The following is a 22,958-nucleotide window of genomic DNA, read 5'->3' as shown; positions in this document are numbered from 1 at the left end:
GGCAAACAGGGAAAAAGCAAGCCAAAGGCTGAGACTAAATGTAGTATTTTTATTGACTTCTTAGAAACCAAATAACCTGGCATATTAGTGTGTGCATTCTGCAACAGACATTCAGCCCCATTGTACTACTTAGAAGAGAATAAAAAGAAACCCTACTGTTTGAAACCCAGCGGAACATCCCCACAACAGGGCACAACTGTTCCCTCATGCATGAATGGGAAGGAGATGAAAGAAAAGATGGACTTCTGAGGTACAGCAAAAAACAAAGACAACAAAAGTGCTGATCATGAGGGAATGACACAACTCATTGCAGCAAAAAGGATGAGAGAAAGGAGCTTAGACAATGGTGAGGACAGCTAAGTGACACATAGGAGAATTGAAAAATCTACAGAAGTGTCTTTTCTCTCCACCCTTGATGAAAAACAATTAAATGTTGGTACATCTGTCATAAAAAAAAAAAAAAAAGATCACTGAAACCTGTTACCATCATTATGTGCGGTAAACTTAACTACCCAAACTGTAACTCTCCAATTAAACCTTGCCACCTCTGTTTCTTACCCTTGCTAAAAGGGAAAGTTTAATTTCCATGACACTTTATAACATGTGAATATGCTATAACAAATTATAAAGCTCTAGGAGTACTTAAATGTATGAATACATGTATACAAAGGTTTAAAACACTCTATGTAAAAGATTGGCTTCAGGAAATTTGTTTATAAACTCAGCTTTTGTTTATAAAATATTTTCCTCTTGACTCACATTGTAATTATAGACATATTTGCTCTAAGTTTTGGATTGGCTTTCATCTAGTAGCAGCTCCAAACATTTTGGCTTTCAGTTTCTTTGCTCTCAAACCCCACTGCCAAGAAGATATTGTTACACTTATTATGAGTGAAGGAAGTTCATGATTTAATGCTACTTTTAGGTGAATGCAGTCATTTATACATGATGGGAATAATTACCTTTTGATGTTTCTGTTTTTCTTAAACAGAGGTACACCTGTCCACACTTCACTAATGTTGAGCCCTGCTAATGAAGTGTTCAGTGAGAAAATCCCATCAACCAAATGTATTAAAAAACCACCATATGAAATCCCCACTAGATGTTTATTGCTCCGGAAGTCCACCAGCCTGGGAAAGCCACACTGTTTTAAAGTGCACTCCTGAATGTGTTTCCTTGCTGGATAGTGTGCAGCCCCTCACAAAATCCTTAAAAAAGCAGTTATTGACTCTGTCAGAATGCCTGATTAATGGATAAACGCTGTAATTGATTAGCAGAGAAGTGTGAATTAAAACAGGGCATGGCATCAATAACCAGCTTCTAACAAAGGTGGCTGACATAAGAAGGAAAACAAGAGCCCACAGCTATAGCTCATCAAAAGCACGCTTTTCTTAAAACAGTGGAGAGAAGGGGAACTAAACTGGCCCAGCGTCCTGTTCTCTGCAATTCTTCAATCTCTCCTCTTGGTAAGCATGCAGTGCAGTATGGGGCCACAGCGAAGGATAGCAAACGATATGAGCACTCATTCCTCAGCCCACTTTCCCTCCATCTTTGGATATCAACTAGTAGAAGGCAGTTAAATGTTCCCATTGTTCCAGAACTTACAGAAAAAACACATAAGAAGTCCTATTCTCTTCTTCATTTTGTTTACGGGGAACTTACATCCTCATAGAAAAGTAAATTCTAAAAAAAAGGAAAAGGGGTAGCCCGGGTGGCTCAGCGGTTTAGCGCCGCCTTTAGCCCAGGGTGTGATCCTGGAGACCTGGGATCGAGTCCCACGTTAGGCTCCCTGCAGGGAGCCTGCTTCTCCCTCTGCCTGTGTCTCTGCCCCTCTCTGTGTCTCTCATGAATAAATAAATAAAATTTAAAAATAAATAAAAATAAAAAATAAATTTAAAAAGAAGAAAAAAAGGTAAATTCCACTTATTCCAATGCCCCTGGAGAGACAGGGGTTGTTACTCACTGGAACATTGCTTACATTTGCTTCCAGAGGTGAGAAACTCATCCATTCATTCATTTATCCAGTCAGTCAGTCAATCAGTCATCAAACATCTGGTACAGACTAGTTACTCTTCTGGGCTGAGGAGTACAAAGATGAATAGGTTTATGGCAAGCTGAGTTGATGCAGAACCCACTCCACTTAAAATACAGAGATATATTGGATAATATAAAGCAAAAAAATATATATATATATATATGTGTGTTTTTAAGGTTAAATGTATAGCTGAGATTGAAAGAAAAAGTAAAGGGAAATCTTCAAGTGCTGAAAGAGCAGGAATTCCAGGGCTGGAACTCCTGGAACTGACGTTGTAGCCACAGAGGGATATCAGTCCTGGCACAAGGATTAGGGGCAGTGCAGGCATTAAGTTTATACCACCTGGATGTTACACATAAAGAAATTAAAATTAACTTGAATTCAAGACCCTGAAACAACTAAGTCTTGGTGTATAGTAGAAAAAATGCAAAGCAGTGCTGCAAGAATATATCCACAGTCCAGGGCACTTGGACTCCTGGAGATAAAAACACCCCTGCTGAAGATGAGCTTAAAATAGAGAGTTCCAATTATGTGAAGAAATAAGCCACCAGGTGGGACAGTAAGCAAGTACAATGCAAGGGTAACTAGGTACCTGGGAACTAGAAATAGGTGAAAACCTAAGGAGGAATCTGAAATATATGTTTGAAGTTATTAAAGTGATCCAAGAAGGAATAGTAACTATTAAAAAAAAAAGGGACAGTACTGAAAATAAAAATCTGAAAGAGAATCAAATAGCATTTGATTTCCTTTAAGGAAAAAATAGAGTCATGAAATTAATAAGCACAACAGTAGTTTTTGCTTCTCTTATCAGATAGTAAGCTATAGGATGGATAAAAGGAAATCATACAGAATATGGCACAGACAGGTAGGTGACAGAAATCATGAAGATAGATAAAAATTGAATACTACTAAAAAACAGGAGTGGCTTAAAAATGCAAAAAGAAAAAAAGAAAAGTCATGAAGATAGGAAACAAAAAGGGCAAAATGAGTATATCTAAGAGAGAATAGAATGAGGATTCATGACTTCTATTTTTCAGAACTGAAATGTTTAAGTTTTCAGAATGAAGAAGCAGTCATGACCTAAACACAAATCAACACTAAAACATATGGCAGTGAACCTATAGAATACCTAAATAAGAAAACCACAACAAAACAAAAACAAAAATCCAGAAAAGACTAAATACTCATGAAGAAAAAACATGTTTTGTTGTACAATATACTGTTCCCCAGTAGCAAAAAACCCCAAATAATGGAAAAATATTTTCGAAGTATTAAAGGAGAATAACTTTTTGTCTTGAATTCAACTAAGCTATCATTCAAGATAGGGGTAAAATAAATACATTTTTCAGACAAACATAGAGTAAAAGAAGTTACAACTCTCATACTTTCTCTGAGCAAACAAAGTAACCAGAAATATATTTCATAATACACGAGGCCGAGTCTAGAAGAAGGGAGTGGGATCCAAGAAACAATGATGAGCCAAGAGGTTGCAAATAGGTAACTAAATCTAAAAGAGCCTTTTAGAACAGCAGCAGCAATAATAATGTCATCTCACTTGAAACAAAGGACTAAGAAAACAAAATAAAACAAGAAAATAAGTAGTAGGCTCTGATAATGTATTAGAGGACATGAAAGACTAGGGGTATATATCAAAGCTAAAATATTTTAGAACAAAAAAAATATTTTAGAACACTTTGTTCAGAAGGAGAATAGAGATTTATCAGTTAACTTTAGATTTTGTTAAATCAAATATACATATTAAAATTATAAAAGTAATCGCCAAAAGAAAAAACTAGAATATGTAATTTGTAAATCAACATAAACAAAATCGAAGGAATAAAGCTAAGTAAATCCAATTAAAAGCAGAAAATGAAGGAAAATAAAGCAAAGACAATGGTACATTAAAAAAGTGAAAAAAAAAAAAAAAAGAAAGCTGCTGGCTGGCTCAGTTGGTGAAGCATACTGCTCTTGATCCCAGGGTTGGGATCTCCTCAACTTGGGTGTAGAGATTATTTAAAGATAAAATCTTTTTTTCAAAAAAGGCAGCAAAAATAAATTTCTGTAAGTAAACACAACAAATGTAAACACATTAAATATCCCTGTTAAAAGAAAATAAACGCTAAGAAAAACAAAAATTAATCAATTAAATACTGTTTAAAAGAGATACATTAAAACATAAGGCTGAAAGTTAAAAAATTTATATATGATGATAAGGATGGTCAGGGGACACTGCCCTGTTCCGGTCATGATATGCCTGGCATAGATTAGGTTCTTTCTTGATAGTCATTGCTGAATTAATGACTGAATTTTTTAAAAATTTTATTTATTTATTCATGAGAGACAGTGAGAGAGGCAGAGACAAAAGCAAAGGGAGAAGCAGGCTCCCTGCAGGGAGATCCCCCAGATCCCCTGAGCCAAAGGCAAGACTCTCAACTGCTTAAGCCACCCAGGCATCCCTGAATGACTGAATTAATTAATGTTAATATCAAACAAGATAGAAATTAAGGCAAAAAACATCCTTAGGGATAAAAAATATATCATTAGATAATGACAAAAAGATTACTTTATTAGAAAGACATAGTATTCCTTAAACTATAGACATCTGAAATAGATGCAAATTACCAGAAGTACAGAAGTAATAACAAATTCAAGGGCAGAAACTGATAGGTCTAAAAGACAAAAATTTGGGTGCACCTGGGTAGCTCAGTCAGCTAAGCATCCAACTCTTAATTTTGGCTCAGGTTGTCTCAGGGACATGAGATGGAGCCCCATGTAGGGCTCTGTGCTGGGTGTGGAGCCTGCTTAAGATTCACTCTCTCCCTCCTTCTCTCTCTCTCCCCCTTTGCCCCTCCCCAACCATGAGTACTCACTCTCTCTCTCTGAAGAAAAAAAAAATTTCAAATAAATAATATTAGAAATGAAAAAAAAAAAAAAACCAAAAACAGGGGCATCTGGGTGGTTCAGTCAGTTAAGCATCTGCTTTGGCTCAGGTCATGATCCCAGCGTCCTGTGATAGAGCCCCCCCCCCCCCCCCCCCCCCCAGGCTCCCGGCTCGGCCTAGCCAGGAGTCAGCTTCTCACTCTGTCCCTCCACGGTTCATGCTCTTTCTCTCTCTCTCTCAAATAACATTTTTAAAAAATGAAAAAAAAGGGATCCCTGGGTGGCGCAGCGGTTTGGCGCCTGCCTTTGGCCCGGGGCGTGATCCTGGAGACCCGGGATCGAATCCCACATCGGGCTCCCGGTGCATGGAGCCTGCTTCTCCCTCTGCCTGTGTCTCTGCCTCTCTGTCTCTCTCTGTGTGACTATCATGAATAAATAAATAAAATCTTTAAAAAAAAAATGAAAAAAAAAAAAAAAAACCACAAAACCCTAAACCTACAGGTAGGTACAAAAGAGACTAAGAGATTGCTAGAAACAACCTTGTGGCAATAAGTCTGAAAACCGACAATGTGAACAATTTCCTAGATAAATATAAGCAACTAAAAGGGACTCAATAAGAACCGGGAAACCTGAAGAAATCATGCTATTAAACATACTGAATTAATAGTCAAGATATACACATACACAAGTTGTACAGATAATTACTAGCAACAGAATATTCGTATTTTATACAAACTTTCACAGAAAAGAATGAGGGAAAGGTGCTCAACAATTCTTCACAATATATTTGAAGAGAGTATAAAACCAAAGAAGGAAAAAATAAAAAATAAAAAAAATAAAACCAAAGAAGGTGAATACAAGAAAATTACCAGTCTCACTTAAGGCATAAATGCAAAATTCCTGAATTTTAGCAAACCAAATAAAAAAATGAAAAAAAATGGTTTCATACCAGTAATAACATTAGAAAGTATATTAGTATATAGTTCACTAACAAATTACTTAAGTCTTCTGAACATCTCAAAAGATGTAGGAAAATCATTTATCAAATTCAATAATGTAAAGAATTTTGTGCATCAAAAGATATAAACAGCAAAAAGGCAACTGACAGAATGGGAGAAAATATTTGCAAATTCTATATCTGATAAGGGATTAATATCCAGAATATATACAGAACTCCTAAAACTCAACAACAAAAATCAAGATAATTTTTTTAAAAAACTAACAAATGTTCATACAGTTGGCTGGATACTAAATCAAAAGCTGAAACATGCCAGATCAACATGCATTTAATTCCATTTCCTTTCAAAAACCCAACTGAAGGGGAGGAGTATGAATCCCCAGTACCAGATGCAATGGAAGAAACCCCTTTTAAGAAATGTCAACTGGGCAGCCTGGGTGGCTCAGCGGTTTAGGGCCACCTTCAGGCCAGGGTGTGGTCCTGGAGACCGGGGATCAAGTCCCACGTCGGGCTCCTTGCATGGAGCCTGCTTCTCCCCCTGCCTGTGTCTCTGCCTCTCTCTCTCTCTGTCTCTCATGAATAAATAAATAAAATCTTAAAAAAAAAAAAAAGAAATGTCAACAAATTTGGGAAATAGTGAGTCGACAGGTGAAAAACTAGCTACTGAACTGCCTGACATACCGGGGCCAAACAGGTGTGGCAGGCCAAAGAAATGCAGCGACTTTCTAGAATACAGCTCTGGAAATGCTGAGGAATTGAGTTTCCTGCAACCCATGATTGGAGGGTTGTGGGCATGAACAAAAGAATTGTTTATAAATCTGTATAAAGAACACTAAGACCCTGCCCCTACTAATTTTCCCATGCTAATAAAGGAAAGGGAGTAACTCTCTAGAGAAACTGAACCAGCTTCCAACTTGTGGATACAAAACACGAGGAGTTAATCATGGGAGTAAGAACTGGGCCCAAGTGAAAGTCAGCTATGAAATGGTGAGGATTCCCCTTGGATCCATCCCCTCCTTGGCTTCCAGAATGCTAGCAGTCAGGTTATTCCTGTAAGCCAGAGGTTAGAGGAGAAACAGAGGCCCTCTAGACACTAATATTTGTCAGTCCCCTGGTGAAGGTGGCAGGTCCCCATCTGATAACCCTCCATGAAGCAAAGCCCATTAGTTAGCATGCAAAAAGAACTCCCTATCAATTTTTAAGTTCCTTACTCTTTTTTAAAAATATTTATTTATTTGAGAGAAAGAAAGAAAGAAAGAAAGAAAGAAAGAAAGAAAGAAAGAAAGAAAGAAAGAAAGAAGAAAGAAAGAAAGAGTAAGCATGAGAAGGGGAAGAGCAGAGAGAGGAGAAGCAGGCTCCCCACTGAGTAGGGAGCCTGAATAGAGGCCCTGAACCCTTGACCCTGGGATCATGATCTGAGCTAAAGGCAGATGCTTAACTGACTGAGCCACCCAGGTGTCCTTAAGCTCTTCATTCTTAAATATGGGCTGATAGCCACAGATCACCAGACATTTGAGGTAAATTGCTAAAATGAAAGATAAAGGGACGCCTGGGTGGCTCATTGGTTGAGCATCTGGCTTGGGCTCAGGGAGTGATCCCAGAGTCCCGGGATCGAGTCCCACACTGAGCTCCCTGCATGGAGCCTGCTTCTTCCTCTGCCTGTGTCTCTGCTTCTCTCTCTGTTGTCTTTCATGAATAAATAAATAAAATCTTTAAAAAAATAAACAAAATGAAAGATAAAGACTGAAAACAAACTAGCAGGCAGAGCACTCAAGAGAAGTGAGAAACTCTGAGTATATTATTTCATATAAATTTAAATTTACATTTAAAAAAATCAAGCAGCATTCCCACATACCAGCAGCAATCAAGCACAGATTCTATAGAAAAGACACAAGTCTTGCCTTTGTGGCATTCAAATTTTAGTTGGATTGACAGACATGCAGTCACACCACAATATGGTTAGTGCTAAAATGGAGCCATTATTTAGACTCAAATTTAGGCAGTATACTTTCTAGAAACCTCCTGAAGCCAGACTGGTATATACAGGCTTTAGAAGAGCTGTACTAACATCTAGATTGAAATAAAATTCTGAGACCATCATAAAGGAAAAGAATGTCGTCATCAAGGGAAATGACCCAGGAGAGCAATATTAGGATTTTAGGTCCAATGGAGGATGAAAAATCCTTTTAGGAAAACAAGAAGGAATGTTCAGACATAAAGATGAAGATCTAGGGAGATTAGCATCTTCAATACAGGGGAGAGGGAGGAGAGAATTTAGAGATGCAGGGCATGATCTACAGTACCAAGAACTAGAGAGAGTCAACTAGTATGAGGATTAAACTAGTATGAGTCAACTAGTATGAGGCCTTGGATCTGGCAATTCTAAAGGCAGGGGATCTTCAGGGGACAGGTGCAGAGTTAAAGGGAATAAAATAGGTTCTAATGGACTGAGAATTCAATGTCACTTAGTGGGATGTAGGAAAGGTGGATGCAGACAACTCCTCAAAGAAGTTAGGGATCAAGAGAGGTTAGGACACATGTCAATGGCTTAAAGATGTAGACATAAAGGTAAGTTTATGTTTTACTTCATTTTTGACAGCAATGTGTATAGAATCTCTTTGTAGGCTGTGGAGAAGAAGAATTCCACAAAGGGGAAGGAAGTAAAAAAACCAGGAGAGAGAAGGGCTCAATTGGTGTGCTAACATTCCCCAAGAAGCAGGAAGAAACGAGAAGGCAGCAACCCTGAAGAGAAAGAACAGCCTCTAATTTGAGAAAGTTAGGGAGGCAGGAAGAAGATTCCCTTCCAAGTGCAGCAGTTGGAGACTGAGAAAGTGTGATGTTTGAGTCATGGCCTGCACTTCTGGAAACCCAACAAGTACTTTTCTGCCTTAAAGAATAGGATATTTAGTGGTGCCTGAGTGGCTCAGTTGGCTACACATCTGACTTCAGCTCAGGTCATAGTCTTGGGGTACTAGGCTCAAGCCCTGCACTGGGCTCCCAGGTCAATGGGAAGTCTGCTTGTCTCTCTCTCTTTCCCTGTCCCCCTGCTCATGTGAGCATGCTCTCGCTCGCTCTTGCTCCCTCCCTCCCTCCCAAATAAATAAGTAAAATCTTAAATGTGTGTAAAAGGACAGTGCACAAAGGGCCAAGAAAAGGAGTGGGAAAACTGAAAGTGTCTGGAAAAGTAACATCCCTGGAAAAATAACCCCCCTTTACCTCTCTCCCTTACCTATATTAAAAATTCATATATTGGATGCCTGGGTAGCTCAGTCAGTTGAGCATTTGCCTTCAGCTTAGGTCATGATCCCAGGGTTCTAGGATTGAGCCCCACATTGGGCTCCATGCTTGGCACGGGGAGTCCGCTTCTCCCTCTCCCTCTGCTTGTGCTTTCTCCCTTTCTCCTTCTCTTTCAAGTAAATAAATAAAATCTTTAAAACAAACAAGCAGACAAACAAAACTCACAAATTCCCTCGTGCCCTCCATTGACTTCATAACTCTCAATGACAAAGACCACTGACAAAAATGCTGTGCAGTATAAATAATAACAGCTTTATTATTCCTCCAGCTCCACTGGGGCAGAGAAAAGTAGCAGACGGTCCCTGGGAAGAACAAATGTTAATGCTGCCCAGTCCAGAATGCACCCGGCCACATTGCTCTGGGCCTCTGGGGGGGAAAGAGAAACACTGTCCAATCTCCAATTTCTTTAAAAACAAACAACAAAGAAAAACCCAAGCCACCAATTTAAAGGTAGATAAGGGTGAGGTCTGCTACTCAAGTGCAGTCAGAGGACGCTCTACCAGACCTTTATATTGCTTCATTCCAGACAGCTGTTCATCTACATTTCCTTCCCCCACCCTTTGTGAAGGTATTTATTTTTACTTATTTAGGTTTTTTGAGGTATGGCTTCTACAGGATGCACGAACCTTAACCATGCACTTGATGTACATTATATATGTATATTCATTCTCAAGATCAAGATATAGAACATTTCCAGCACCTGGAAGATACCTTCACGCACTCCCCAGTAAGAGCACCCTAATAAGGAGAGCCACCATCCTGACTCATACCACCACAGATTGACACAGCATGGTTTTGGATTTCAAATAAACAGAATTATATAGTATGTATATAGTATGACTTCCCTTACTCAATATTATTAAATTGTGAACTTCTAAATATAAAGTCTTTTATCTATTTATTTATTTTTAAATATTTTTTAAAAGATACCCTGGCACCACGATCTGAGCCAAAGGCAGATGCTCAACCACTGAGCCACCCAGGTGCCCCTAATATAAAGTCTTTTAAATGTTTAAGTTTGATGACATTTTGTTATAGTTAATAAATATTACAGTGACCATATATTATGTGCATCACAGGGGTGTAGTGAAAAATTACTGGTTGGAAAAGACAGAGATGAAAGAGGGTCTCCAGGAGTATTAAAAAACAAGGAAGGGAAACCTGGGTGGCTCAGTGGTTGAGTGTCTGCCTTTGGCTCAGGGCATGATCCTGGAGAGTCCTGGGGTCGGTCCGAATCAGGCTCCCCACAGAGAGCCTGCTTCTCCCTCTGCCTAGGTCTCTGCCTCTCTCTGTGTGTCTCTCATGAATAAATAAGTAAAATCTTAAAAAAAAAAAAAAAAAAAAGGAGCTCTGGGATACCTTGCTGGTTCAATGGGTGGAGAATGCAACTCTTTTTTCTTTTCTTTTCTTTTCTTTTTTTTTTTAAAGAATTACTTATTAGAGAGAGAGAGAGATAAAGAGGGAGTACACGTATGCATGTGAGCACTGGGAGGGACAGAAGAAAAGAGAGAGAGACAGAACCCTTAAGTATGGATGAGAACCCTTGAGTATGGATGGAGCCTGACATGGGGCTTGATCCCAGAACCCTGAGATCACGACCTGAGCTGAAATCAAGAGTCTGACATTTAACCAACCAACCACCTTGAGCCACCCAGGTGCCCTAAGAATGTGACTCTTGATATCGGGGTTGTAAGTTTGAGCCCAATGCTGAGTGTTAAGATTAATTAAAAACAAAAACAGAGGAAAGGAAAGGAGAAAGGAGAGGAGAAAGGAGAGGGGAGAGGAGAGGGGAGAGGAGAGGGGAGGAGAGGGAGAGGAGAGGGGGAGGAGAGGAGAGGAGAGGAGAGGAGAGGAGAGGAGAGGAGAGGAGAGGAGAGGAGAGGAGAGGAAAGGAGAGGAAAGGAAAGGAAAGCTCTAGACCAGCAGGCCATGACCCCCACAGGCCTAAATCCATGTCTGCCAGTGAGAGTGTCTCTGCCCTGTGACAGCAACAACAAGACCAAGGTCTGGTAAAGGCAGGGAGAAAGCTAATTTTATTTGTTAATTCAACAAATATTTATCTCGCACATGCAATGTGTCAAACACTCAGCTGGGTATTAGGGAGTCATTAGAGAAGAAGACAGACAACTTTCTGTCCTGTTGGGGTTTATAGTGTAGTGGTGGCAGGAGTGGGGTAAGGTCATAAATAAACAAGATAATACTGCAGTGTTAAATGCTAAGCAGAAAGTGACCAGTGTGAGAAAGAGGGATGGGGATGGTGGCTTGTGTGAAAGGCACACTGGAAAGGGGCAGAGCGATGCTTTGAGGAAGGACAGCTGAGCTGAGACTTGAATGATAGAGGAACACCGAGGACCTGAAAGGTTGCAGGAGGACAGGACAGGCAATGGGTAGCAAGTACAAAGGCTCTCAGGCTAGAATGAGCTCAGTATTTAGGAGATACACTACAGAGGAGATCTGTGGGTAGCTGGGGGGTAGTGAGAGGGAACACCAGAGGAGGCACCCAGAGGTGTTGGCAGGAAGGGCCTGAGCAGCGCAAAGGTTTGTATTTAATTTCAAGGGCAGTGGGCACAATTAGAGGGTTTTAAGCCAAGGGAATATCATCTATCTTATATTTTTAAAGGATCACTGTGGCCACTGTGTAGATAAAGGATCCCAGTGGCCTGAGAACAGGGATGGATGGATGGATGCTGAAGACTGATACAGAGAAGGTGGACAAGGTAGATGGGGGAATCCAGAGTCAGGTACCTGACATCCAGGTGAAGTAGAGTAGCCAGTGATCTGGAGACTTCAGCAAACCACAGATTCAGCTGGGGGGGGGGGGTGGGGGGCGCAGGGGCTCGTCAAAACACAGACTCTTAAAAAACAAACAAACAAGCAAACAAACAACAGACTCTTGGGCCCTGCTCCCAGAATCTCTGATTCAGGCATACCAGGATGGACTCAAGAATTCACATTTATAACAAGTGACTAGACCACACTGCTGCTGCTGTCTGGGGACTACACAATGAGAATGAGGGCAATTGGACCCTGGAGCCTGGAGCTCTGGCACTCAGGAGAGACTCGAGGCTGGCCGGGTATTCACCACCTGTTTAAGTACACCACATACTTAAACCTGGGGCAACGGCTGGGATCTCACAGGGATTGAGAACAGAGAAGGGATGGGGTCTAAGGGCAGGGCCCTGAGGTTGCTACTGTTTAGAGGTCAGGAAGAGGAGGATGACTGAGGAGAGAGCGCCAGTGAGGTAGGAGGAAAATCAGATTGCTGCCCAGGAAGTGGTGGTAGGCAGAATGGTTACCCAAAGATTTCCATGCTCTAATTCCTAGAATCTGTGAATGTTACTTTGCATGGCATAAGTGACTTTGAAGGTGCTATTATGGTCACGGACCTGAATTATCTGGGTGGGTCGAACCTAATCACATGGCCCCTAAACAGTGAAGAACATTCTATGGCAAGAGTCAGAAACAGAGGCAGCAGAAAAGGGGGCAAGTGGATTCCAGACCTGAGACATACTCAGCACACTGTTGCTGACTCTGAAATGTGGGGATCTCATGTGCAGGGATTGGAGAATGGCCTCTAAGAGCTGAGGTGACAAGGACATGGGGACCTCGGGCCTAGAACTGCAAGGATCTGGATTTACTAGCAAACTTAATGAGCTCTGAAGTAGATTCTTCCCTAGAGCCCCCAGTAAGGCCGATGCCTTGATTTTAGACTAGTGACCCTGGTGTCAGACTTCTAACCTACAGAACTGAGAGATAATAAATAGGTGTTGCTCTAAACAGCTAGTTTTGTAGTCATCTGTTATCACAATGATAGGAAACTAATACAGAAGCCAAGAGAAAAAAACAGTTGAGAGTTTATAGTTTGCAGCAACTATTCTGAAAAGTTTTTCTGTGAGGAGTCGTAATGGGGCCACCTGTAGCAGGATTGAGATATGGGACAAAAAGAGGGTATTTGTTCTAAAGTGGGAAATTATAGGACACAGATGAGGAAATGATCTGATAGTCAAGGCAATACTGGTGCCAATGGACAGAATACTCAAAGGAGTCAAGTCCTTGAGTAGGCAGGAGTGGAAGGACCCAGGGAACAAGCAGAAAGGGGCAGATCCAGGGCCATTCTCCCTCTGTATCACATGGCAGCAAGTACATCAGATTTTGTGGATTTGGTGATGGGAAACTGAAGGACACAACCTCGTTTTCTCAGGAACTGGGCAGTTTGACCTCAAAGTCCTGTCTGTGTCTAAATTTCTCAGGAACAGGGGAGTCTGGCTGTCTCAGTTGGTAAAGCAAGCAACTCTTGATCTCAGGGTCCTGAGTTCAAGCCCCACCTTGGGCACAGAGTTTACTTAAAGAAATAGTAAGAACCTCAGGAACAAAAAGGTGGAAGGTGGTAGTAACCCATTGCTGCCAGGCCTGGGTTTCTGGGTCTTGACCTCAAGACCTTGCTTTAGGTACATGTCCCACCACTTCCTCCCTTCTAACCATGAGCCCCACTGCTAATCTTCTCTACCTGTGTGTCCCGCTCCCTTCCCTTCCCCATGTGTCCCACCACATTACTCCACCACGAACTCACATGTTAAGTGCCCCAGCAGGTGCCCCACATGTCCTTGCCACATGTCCCACCATGCTCTGGCCTCCCCATTACCTGCCCTATCATGTTCCACACATCCCCACCTTTGCTGCATCTCACATGGCCAGACCCTTCCATCGCCCCATCACATTGGATGCATCCTATCACGCGCCCCAACCCTAGTCCTCACTGCCTACATATACTGCTGGGAGTGACTTCCCCATGGGTCCCATCATGCCCCTACCACATGCCCAGTCATGCTCCACGTGTCCTCCTCACAAGCCCTGTCACACTCTGCCTGTCCCCTTCACGTGCCTCGTCACACTATGAGCACCCCCATCATGTGCTCCATCATCTGCCACAGCACCTCCCCTCCATGTGTCCCCTCCCCTCATGCCTGTATTTCCTTTTTATCAAAAGAAGTCATATGTAAAAGCCTACCAAAACACTCCCACCTCTTGTCAGGACTTCGGGAGAGAGGTAGCAATCTCTAGGAGTTAATTTATAAGGGGGTTATGATCTTATAAGGAAAGAAACATCAAGCTGAGAAGGGGAGAAGAAATGTGGTTAAATGAGAAGACAAATTTTTCAACTACAGCTTTTTAGGAAGAGACAGAGGAATGAAAGGACATGGAAATTTTCTTAAACACCTGTTCTTGCTTGGAGTATTTTTTGTGCTATTTCTTGCTAGGAATCTATTTTCATGCTATGTAAGAAAGAAAAGGAAAGAAATACAAGCTGAAAAAAGAGCACGTTATTTCTCATTGGCCAGGAAATACAGGCAGATTCTCAGGTCAATGAGAAACACAGAAGGCTGAGGATGATAACGTCAACCATATTCATCTTCTAGGGCTGCCCTAACAAAGTACCAAAAACTGAGTGGCTGAAACAACAAAATGTATTATCTTGCGGTTCTGGAAGCCAGAAGTCTGAAATTTTTTTTAAAAAAAGATTTTATTTATTTATTCATGAAAGACAGAGAGAGAGAGAAAGAGTGAGAGAGAGAGAGGAAGAGACATAGCCAGAGGGAGAAGCAGGCTCCATGTAAGGAGCCTGATGTGGGACTCGATCCCAGGACTCCAGGATCACACCCTGAGTCCAACACAGATGCTTAACCACTGAGCCACCCAGGAGTCCCCAGAAGTCTGAAATTAAGGCAGAGATCACCAAGGTGCTAACTACTATCCTTTACTCCCTATATAAAAAGACAGGGTTCTAGGGGTGGGGCTGGTTCAGTAGGGAGAGCACATGACTCTTGATCTCAGGGTCCTTGAGTTCAAATCCCAGCAGTAGGCAGAGTTTAAAAAAAAAAAAAAAAGGAGACGGTTCTACCCACCCATTCAGATATCAATAAATAAATGCCCAAGTGAATGAATGAAGTACATGAATGGGAAATACACAAACTTGGTGGTGATTGAGAACTTCTACACAGTAGAGCTGTGGTCCAAAGCACCCAGCAGAGTTCTAGTAGCATCCTTAAATCCAGGGTGAATGCTAAATGCCACCTAGTACAGAGCATGCAGGTTTCAGAGTCAGAATGAATGTGTTTGGTGGCAGGAAACATATGGATTAATGATTTAATGTGTGTGCCCAATTCTAATTAAACAATTCTGAAATGATTTTCAAATGTAGGTAAAGGCAGCTCTGGTGGCTCAGCGGTTTAGCCCCGCCTTCAGCCCAGGGCATGATCCTGGAGACCCGGGATCAAGTCCCACATTGGGCTCCCTGCATGGAGCCTGCTTCTCCCTCTGCCTGAGTCTCTGTCTCTCTCTCTGTGGGTCTCTCATGAATAAATAAAAAAAATCTTTAAAAAAAATGTAAGTGAAGAGGAACTAGTGAAGCGGCTGCAAGCGAGGCTGCGGCGCTCCTAGGCTGGCCGGCGGCATGGCCGACGAGGAGGAAGACCCTGCTTTTGAGGAAGAAAATGAAGAAATTGGAGGAGGTGCAGAAGGCGGACAGGGTAAAAGGAAGAGACTTTTTTCTAAAGAATTGCGATGTATGATGTATGGGTTTGGGGATGACCAGAATCCTTATACTGAGTCAGTGGATATTCTTGAAGACCTTGTCATAGAGTTCATCACTGAAATGACTCACAAGGCAATGTCAATTGGAAGACAAGGTCGGGTACAAGTTGAAGATATCGTCTTCTTGATTCGAAAGGACCCAAGGAAGTTTGCTAGGGTTAAAGACTTGCTTACTATGAATGAAGAATTGAAACGAGCTAGAAAAGCTTTTGATGAAGCAAATTATGGGTCTTGACACTTTCTGTATTTTCTGAAGCTTCATTATTTTCTGGGGAAACCGTGTATAATAATTGTATATTTTCCACAGTAAGGTCCCAGTATCTATCCATGTATATCCAAGATGGAGAAACAAAGTTTTCAGCTTTTATTTTCAGATCTTCAATTTTAGAGTGAAATTTGAGCCTTGAATTGCCTGCCCTTATATGACTATACTTGAATTACTTGTTGGGTTTTAATGACCACATGTAAGTTGAAATACCTTGCAAACCATGCAGTTCCTTCCGACTTTGACCGTCTAAATGATGAAGTAGTATTTATGTGTTGAATGTATTTGTGCCATTGTAGGCTATACAATAGCTGTTTAATATATGAAATCTAAAGGGCACCTTTGATTATGATTGCTAAGATGTTTCATGTATTCTAAAGTTTTTAGACTACAGAAGTCTAAGAAATTATTAAGAGAGTGAACTGGTTTGCATTTTTTTTTAAAGGAGAAGATAATACAAGAAAATAATAGTGTTTTGGAGGAATGTTTATCGGTCTTAAGATATTTGTTTTTTAATATTCTTTAGATTACAAGAATGATTTTTTTGTTTGTTTTTTTTAAATGAAAAGTTTCATGTGAATTCTTCCGTATTGGAAGGCTTTGATTTAAAACCTTTTGGACTTAATAATGAACTAGTTGTCAAGTTTTAAGAGAACTCATTTTCCTAGGTCAGATTAAAACTTCTGAAAATAAATACTTTCAGTAGTAGAAATGGTGTTGCTTAAAAAGCTGATGGCAGGATAAGCATTTGAGATAGTGTTTTATTAACATGTTTGGGATCCCTGGGTGGCGCAGCGGTTTGGCGCCTGCCTTTGGCCCAGGGCGCGATCCTGGAGACCCGGGATCGAATCCCACGTCGGGCTCCCGGTGCATGGAGCCTGCTTCTCCCTCTGCCTCTCTCTCTCTCTCTCTCTCTGTGACTATCATAAATAAATAAAAAATTAAAAAAAAATAAAATAAAATATTAACATGTTTGTTAGTAATTGTTCATTGTGGAAATGTGTACTTGACTAAAATTATATATGGCTATGGAAACCACTTTTGTAGTTCAGGATATACCATTTTTGTGTGTGTTAAGCTTATTAAATTATTGCATTTAGATTAAAATAAGAAACTGCAATTAAGGGGATTACTGAATATTTCTCTATGAAATAATGTTTTGTGTGCTGCTTATAAACATAAATCAGTATGTAGGAGAATTTCACTTTCTTAACCTGTTGATACAAGGAATAAAATGAAAAATTAGGTTTATAATTGAAAAAAAAATGTAAGTGAAAAAGATGAGATTTTAGTAGCCAGCCTGGAAAAAAACACAATTTGGTCATCTATACAAATTACCAGGCTTTATCAACTCCCTAATACAAGGTCAACAGTTATTATAGCAGCAACATGTTTAACAGTACAGAAAGAATGCTTTTAATTTTTTAATTTTTTAATTTTTTTAATTTATTCATGAGAGACACAGAGAGAGACAGAGAGGCAGAGACACAGGCAGAGGGAGAAGCAGGCTCCATGCAGGGAGCCCGATGTGGGACTTGATCCCAGGTCTCCAGGATCAGGCCCTGGGCTGAAAGCGGCGCTAAACCGCTGAGCCACCTGGGCTGCCCCAAGAGAATGCTTTTTAGTAACTAGTTTAAACTTGTATTTTTTAGTTTTTAAAAAGATTTTATTTATTTAAGAGAGAGAGAGAGCAAGAGAGAGCATAAGCAAGGGGAGGGGCAAAGGGAGAGGGAGATGCCTGATGAGTGGGGAGCCTGATGCAGGGCTCAATTCCAGGACCCTGAAATCATGACCTGAGCCAAAGGCAGCTGCTTAACTGACTGAGCCATCCAGATACCCCACTACTGTTTAAACTTTTAAATGTCTTATTATAAAACATATCACCATAAATCATTCAAAAATCAAGGCCAAATCTCTCTCTAAAAAAAATTGTCATGCTTGCATTTATTTTTTTTTTTTTAAGTTTTAACATATTTATTTGAGAGACAGAGAGAAAGATTATGTATGCAGAGGGAAAGGGACCAGCAGACACCCTACTGAGCAAAGAGCCCCAGTTAGGGCTCAATCTCAGGATCCTGAGATCACAACTTGAGCCAGAATCAAAAGTCAGACACTCAACCAACTGAGCCACCTAAGGTGCCAAATGCTTGTACTTTAAGGTACTCAAATTCAACTACATGCACTTGGAAGAAAAAAGGCCTAAAGAGAAATAGAAACACTTTAAACAGTATGCTTGGCTCTACCTGCCACTTAACTCACTAAGAAGAAAGATGTAAATTAGTCTGTGAAAGTCCCCCAGATCTTCTGAGCTTCTCATCCTGTTTAGGGAGCTAATGTGAAGCCTGTGTTTAAAACCAAATTAAAAAATAATAATAATAATAAATAAACAAACAAACAAACAAAACTCACCAAATTTCAGGGCAGCCCGGGTGGCTCAGCAGTTTAGCGCTGCCTTCAGCCCAGGGCCTGATCCTGGAGACCAGGGATCGAGTCCCATGTCGGGCTCCCTGCATGGAGCCTGCTTCTCCCTCTGCCTGTGTCTCTGCCTCTCTTTCCCTGTGTCTCTCATGAATAAATAAATAAAATCTTTAAAAAATAAATAAATAAAAATTAAAAAAAAACAAATTTCAGGGGCTGGTCGAGCCCAGTGGGGTCAGCCGTGGTCAGTTGTGGAGAGTGCCAGGAGCTCTTGCCACCCCGGAGCTGCCCCACCTCCGGCGTCCCGGGGGGCCAGCCTTTGGATGGGGAGTCTTCAGTAGTAACGGTCACTTCAGCCGTCCTGGTGTGGCCGCCAGTCAGCACAGTATTCTGAAATTTTTTGGTCGTTGCAATGATCTTGATAGGGAGATGAGAAAATGCTTGAAGAATGTGTACATGGAAATGAGGACCAAGAACAGGAAGCATGGCAATTCAATGTGAAAAAGACTTTTTAATCCTGCAGAGGAATCTGAAAAATAAATTATAAGCATACCTTGGAAAAAAATTTTTTTCAGGGACACCTGGGTGACTCAGCAGTTGAGCAGCTGCCTTTATAAAGCTCAGGGGGTGATTCCTGAGTCCCAGGATCGAGTTCCACATCAGGCTTCCAGTGGGGAGCCTGCTTCTCCCTCTATGTCTCCACCTCTCTGTGTGTCTCTCATGAATAAATAAATAAAATCTTTAAAAATGTAAAAATAAATTAAACCAAATTTCAGGGACACCTGAGTGGCTCAGTCAGTTGAGTTTCTGCCTTTGGCTCAGGTCATGATCTCCAGGTCCTGGGATCAAGCCCTTGCATTGGGCTTCTGCTCAACAGGAAGTCCTCTCCCTTTCCTTCTGCCCCTCCCTCTTCCCACTGCACATTCTCTCTCTCAAATAAATAAATAAAATCTTAAAAAGAAATCCAGGGGTGCCCAGGTGACTCAGTGGGTTGACTATCAGACTCCTGATTTCAGCTCAGGTCCTGATCTCAGGGTTGTGGGATCAAGCCCCTGTGCTGGGCTCCATGCTCAGCAAGGCATCTATCTGCTTGTCCCTCTCCCTCTGCTCCTCAACCCACTGTCTCTCTTTAAAAGATTTTATTTATTTATTCATGAGAGACAGAGAGAGAGAGAGAGAGAGAGAGAGAGGCAGAGACACAGGCAGAGGGAGAAGCAGCATCCATGCCGGGAGCCCGACATGAGACTCCATCCCGGGTCCCCAAAATCAGGCCCGGGGCTGAAGGCGCCGCTAAACCACTGAGCAACCCGAGCTGCCCGAAATTTTCATTTCAACCAAATTACCTGAAGTGGCTTTTCAGCAGAAAGTGTCCTTTTCTTTTTGAAAAGATACTATATTCACAAGGTTCCAGAAAGGTACCAAAGAGTTCAATAGTGAAAGGTATTCTGTTCAGCCACTCTTCCTCTGTCCCCAGTTCACCTCCAAGAAGCCAACCAATGTTATCAGCAACTTAAATAACCTACAAAGTGTTTACATATAAATTCAGAAGCTCTTGAGGCATCTCCAGTTGTCCAAAGTAAATAAGATGGAGCCACAGGGGCTATTTTCCAGGGAGCATCTTAAAATCTTTTCCCCTCACTCCTACTTTATTTTTTTTTAAAGATTTTATTTATTTATTCATGAGAGAGACAGAGAGAGGCAGAGACACAGAGGAGAAGCAGGCTCCATGCAGGGAGCCTGATGTAGGACTCTATCCCGGGACTCTAGGATCACACCCTAGGCCAAAGGCAGGCACCAAACCGCTGAGCCACCCAGGGATCCCCTCCTCACTCCTTCTTTAAAGCAGGAAAACAAGATTCCCAGAATACTGTTTTATCTTGAATTTCCAGGGAATTCTGCATGAGGTTTTTTTAATGGTGAGCCAATTTTTTAAAAGCCCCAAAATAAGTAAATTAAGGTTAAAAAAAAAGAAGAAGAAGAAGATTAAAGTGATAGATGTGGTAAAAACAGTGTCTAATATATAGATTACCAATAAACAATTGTTGGGGGTGGCGCCTAAGTGGCTTATTGGTTGAGCAATTTTGGCTGGGGTCAGGATCTCGAAGTTATGGGATCAAGCACCCCTCTGGAGGGATTGGGCTCCCTACTCAGCAAGGAGTCTGCTTGAGATTTTCTCTTCCCTCTGCCCCTCCCCCCACTTGTGTGTGCTCCAAAAATAAATAAATAAATAAATAAATAAATAAATAAATAAATAAATAAATATATTTTTTTAAAAACCCACAATTGTTGGATGAATGTGAAGGTGCCTCTAAGATATGACATACCTGGGTTCCAATGCTGGCTGCCATTTACCAGAAGTATGACTGAGTCTTGCTTTTAGTCCTTTGTGAAAATGGTGATAAACACATATCCTCGCATAGCTGCAGTTATGTTGTTGGAATTAAATGACACAATATATGTGATGTAGTTAGGGCTCCTGATAGGCATTAATTGCTCTGTAAATGGCAGCTATCATGTCTGCAGCCATGAACTATTAACTATTCGCAACCTTCTATATACTGTTGGTCATGGAGATCATTGGAGATTTGGTCCCCCTAAGGGCACCCAAGGCTGTCACTGAATCATCTCTAAGCTTGCACCATGCTGGAGTGAAGTGACAATCGACATGGGCTTTACATCCTACATCATCCTCTGCAACATCACTGAAACAATGTCAACTTCCTCTCTACTGAGAGGGAAAAAGTCACACTCCCAAACTGACATAGACAAAGGAATCCTGACAATCAGGGAGGAGGAAAAATTCAACTTTTCCATAATGAGTAGCAAATCATTTGTTTCAAAGTTTTTTCATGCTGTGCTCAGACAGACAAGAGCATCTACTGACAGTGTCCCACAAGTACCTTAACAGTGAAAAGAAAAAGCATTAAAATCTTGATTCATGGGATCCCTGGGTGGCGCAGCGGTTTGGCGCCTGCCTTTGGCCCGGGGCGCGATCCTGGAGACCCGGGATCGAGTCCCACATCGGGCTCCGGGTGCATGGAGCCTGCTTCTCCTCTGCCTGTGTCTCTGCCTCTCTCTCTCTCTCTCTCTGTCTCTCATGAATAAATAAAAATCTTAAAAAAAAAATCTTGATTCATAAATCTTTAAAAAAAAGGGTGCGGGGAGCCTGGGTGGCTCAGTGGTTGAGCATCTGCCTTTGGCTCAGGGCCTGATCCCAGATTCCCAGGATCAAGTCCCACATAGGGCTCCTTGCATGGAGCCTGCTTCTCTTCCCTCTACCTATACCTCTGCCTCTGCCTCTCTTTCTGCGTCTCTCATGAATAAATAAAATCTTTAAAAAAAAATCTTGTTTCATGAGGCATTATGTTTATCACTGTAACAAATACACATTTAGATTCACTGAAAGCCTTTGGTCTAAAGGGCAGCCCATTCCATCCACAAAACGCAAAAAGCCATGACCAGCAACATCGTCAAGCATTATGCTGTGAAAAGAAACAGGCTTCTGCACCACTCAGCTGCTGTGCAAAAGTTGTCTGCTCTCATACTTTGTAGCACAAGGCTGTCACAGCATTGAACCAGGAAGGAGTCACAACAACACCAGGCTTTACAACTCCAACACAACCTCAGAACCACCCTCACTCTCTTCCATCAGGAGTCCCATGCTCAACAAGTAGCCAGTTCGCACCTTCCTTGAGATAGTTTTACACTGTGTTGCTTTTCCTCCTGAGAAGGAGAAGAGGAAGAACGGGAATGCTGAACAACGTTTTCTCTTCTGCATCACAATTTAAAATAGGAAAATGTAATCACGAGGTTTTTGTGGGTTGTTTTTTTCTTTTATAATGGCAACATTTAAAATCTCTTCCAAAAAAATAAAATAAAAATAAAAATAAATATCTTCCATATCAATGACAAAGAGAAAAAAAATCTGACTCCCCAAAACGATTCTTTCCTAGAACATCAGGGTTAGTTTCTGAGTGGCACGTTTTAAAAACATTTAATCCCGTGATCTGAATATATGTCAACACCTTCTGGCGGTGTGCTATAAAATGTGAACCTTGTCAACAGCAACAGAAAAAGGTGACACACTTGGGACACAGAGCTTTTATGCTGACACACAGTAATAATATAATTTTAAAATTTATCATCTGTTTAGCTGCAAGCAACAACAATTAATCTTTTTGACAATTCATACAATGCTTTAAGTAACACCTGGGAAGAAAAACAAGGCATTCTCAGTTTTACTTTCATCGTCTTCCAGGGCTTCATAGCTACAAATGCATAGAAAAACATACACAATAATTTTTTTTAATTTTGTGATTAGAATTAAAATGTTAACAAAGTACATTTCCCTTGTCACCTCATGCTCCTCCTTTCCTCAGTTAATAAAATTACTTAACACAAGAACTGTAATTGAGAGCAAGTCCCAGAGGAAGTGTGGGCCTCTAAGGGTTCATTTCTGTCACGTCAAATGACATTTTATTCCCAAATCATTTAACCTACGACTTTGCATGACT

The 22,958-nt window shown here is 41.1% G+C and overlaps 1 protein-coding gene and 1 pseudogene across 7 annotated transcripts in view; one reads left to right on the top strand and one right to left on the bottom strand.

The window, feature by feature from the left end:
• Positions 1-22,958, bottom strand: part of CLYBL (citramalyl-CoA lyase) — a 298,522-nt gene that overhangs the window by 190,006 nt on the left and 85,558 nt on the right. The window contains exon 1 of one of the 7 annotated variants that reach the window (XM_038569957.1): positions 1,979-2,078. The exons of the other annotated variants lie outside the window; for them this stretch is intronic. Within the exon in view, the coding sequence (XP_038425885.1) occupies positions 1,979-1,980 (2 nt within the window). The 5' untranslated portion in view covers positions 1,981-2,078. Of the gene's footprint in view, positions 1-1,978; positions 2,079-22,958 lie in introns of those variants that run through there. 7 annotated transcript variants of the gene reach the window in all.
• On the top strand, positions 15,622-15,996 carry LOC476973 (TAF13 RNA polymerase II, TATA box binding protein (TBP)-associated factor, 18kDa pseudogene; annotated as a pseudogene).

Source organism: Canis lupus, chromosome 22 (genome assembly GCF_011100685.1).
Source record: "Canis lupus familiaris isolate Mischka breed German Shepherd chromosome 22, alternate assembly UU_Cfam_GSD_1.0, whole genome shotgun sequence".
Taxonomy (NCBI): domain Eukaryota; kingdom Metazoa; phylum Chordata; class Mammalia; order Carnivora; family Canidae; genus Canis; species Canis lupus.
Note: the sequence above shows the minus strand (reverse complement) of the source record. Positions and strands in the feature narration are given on the sequence as shown.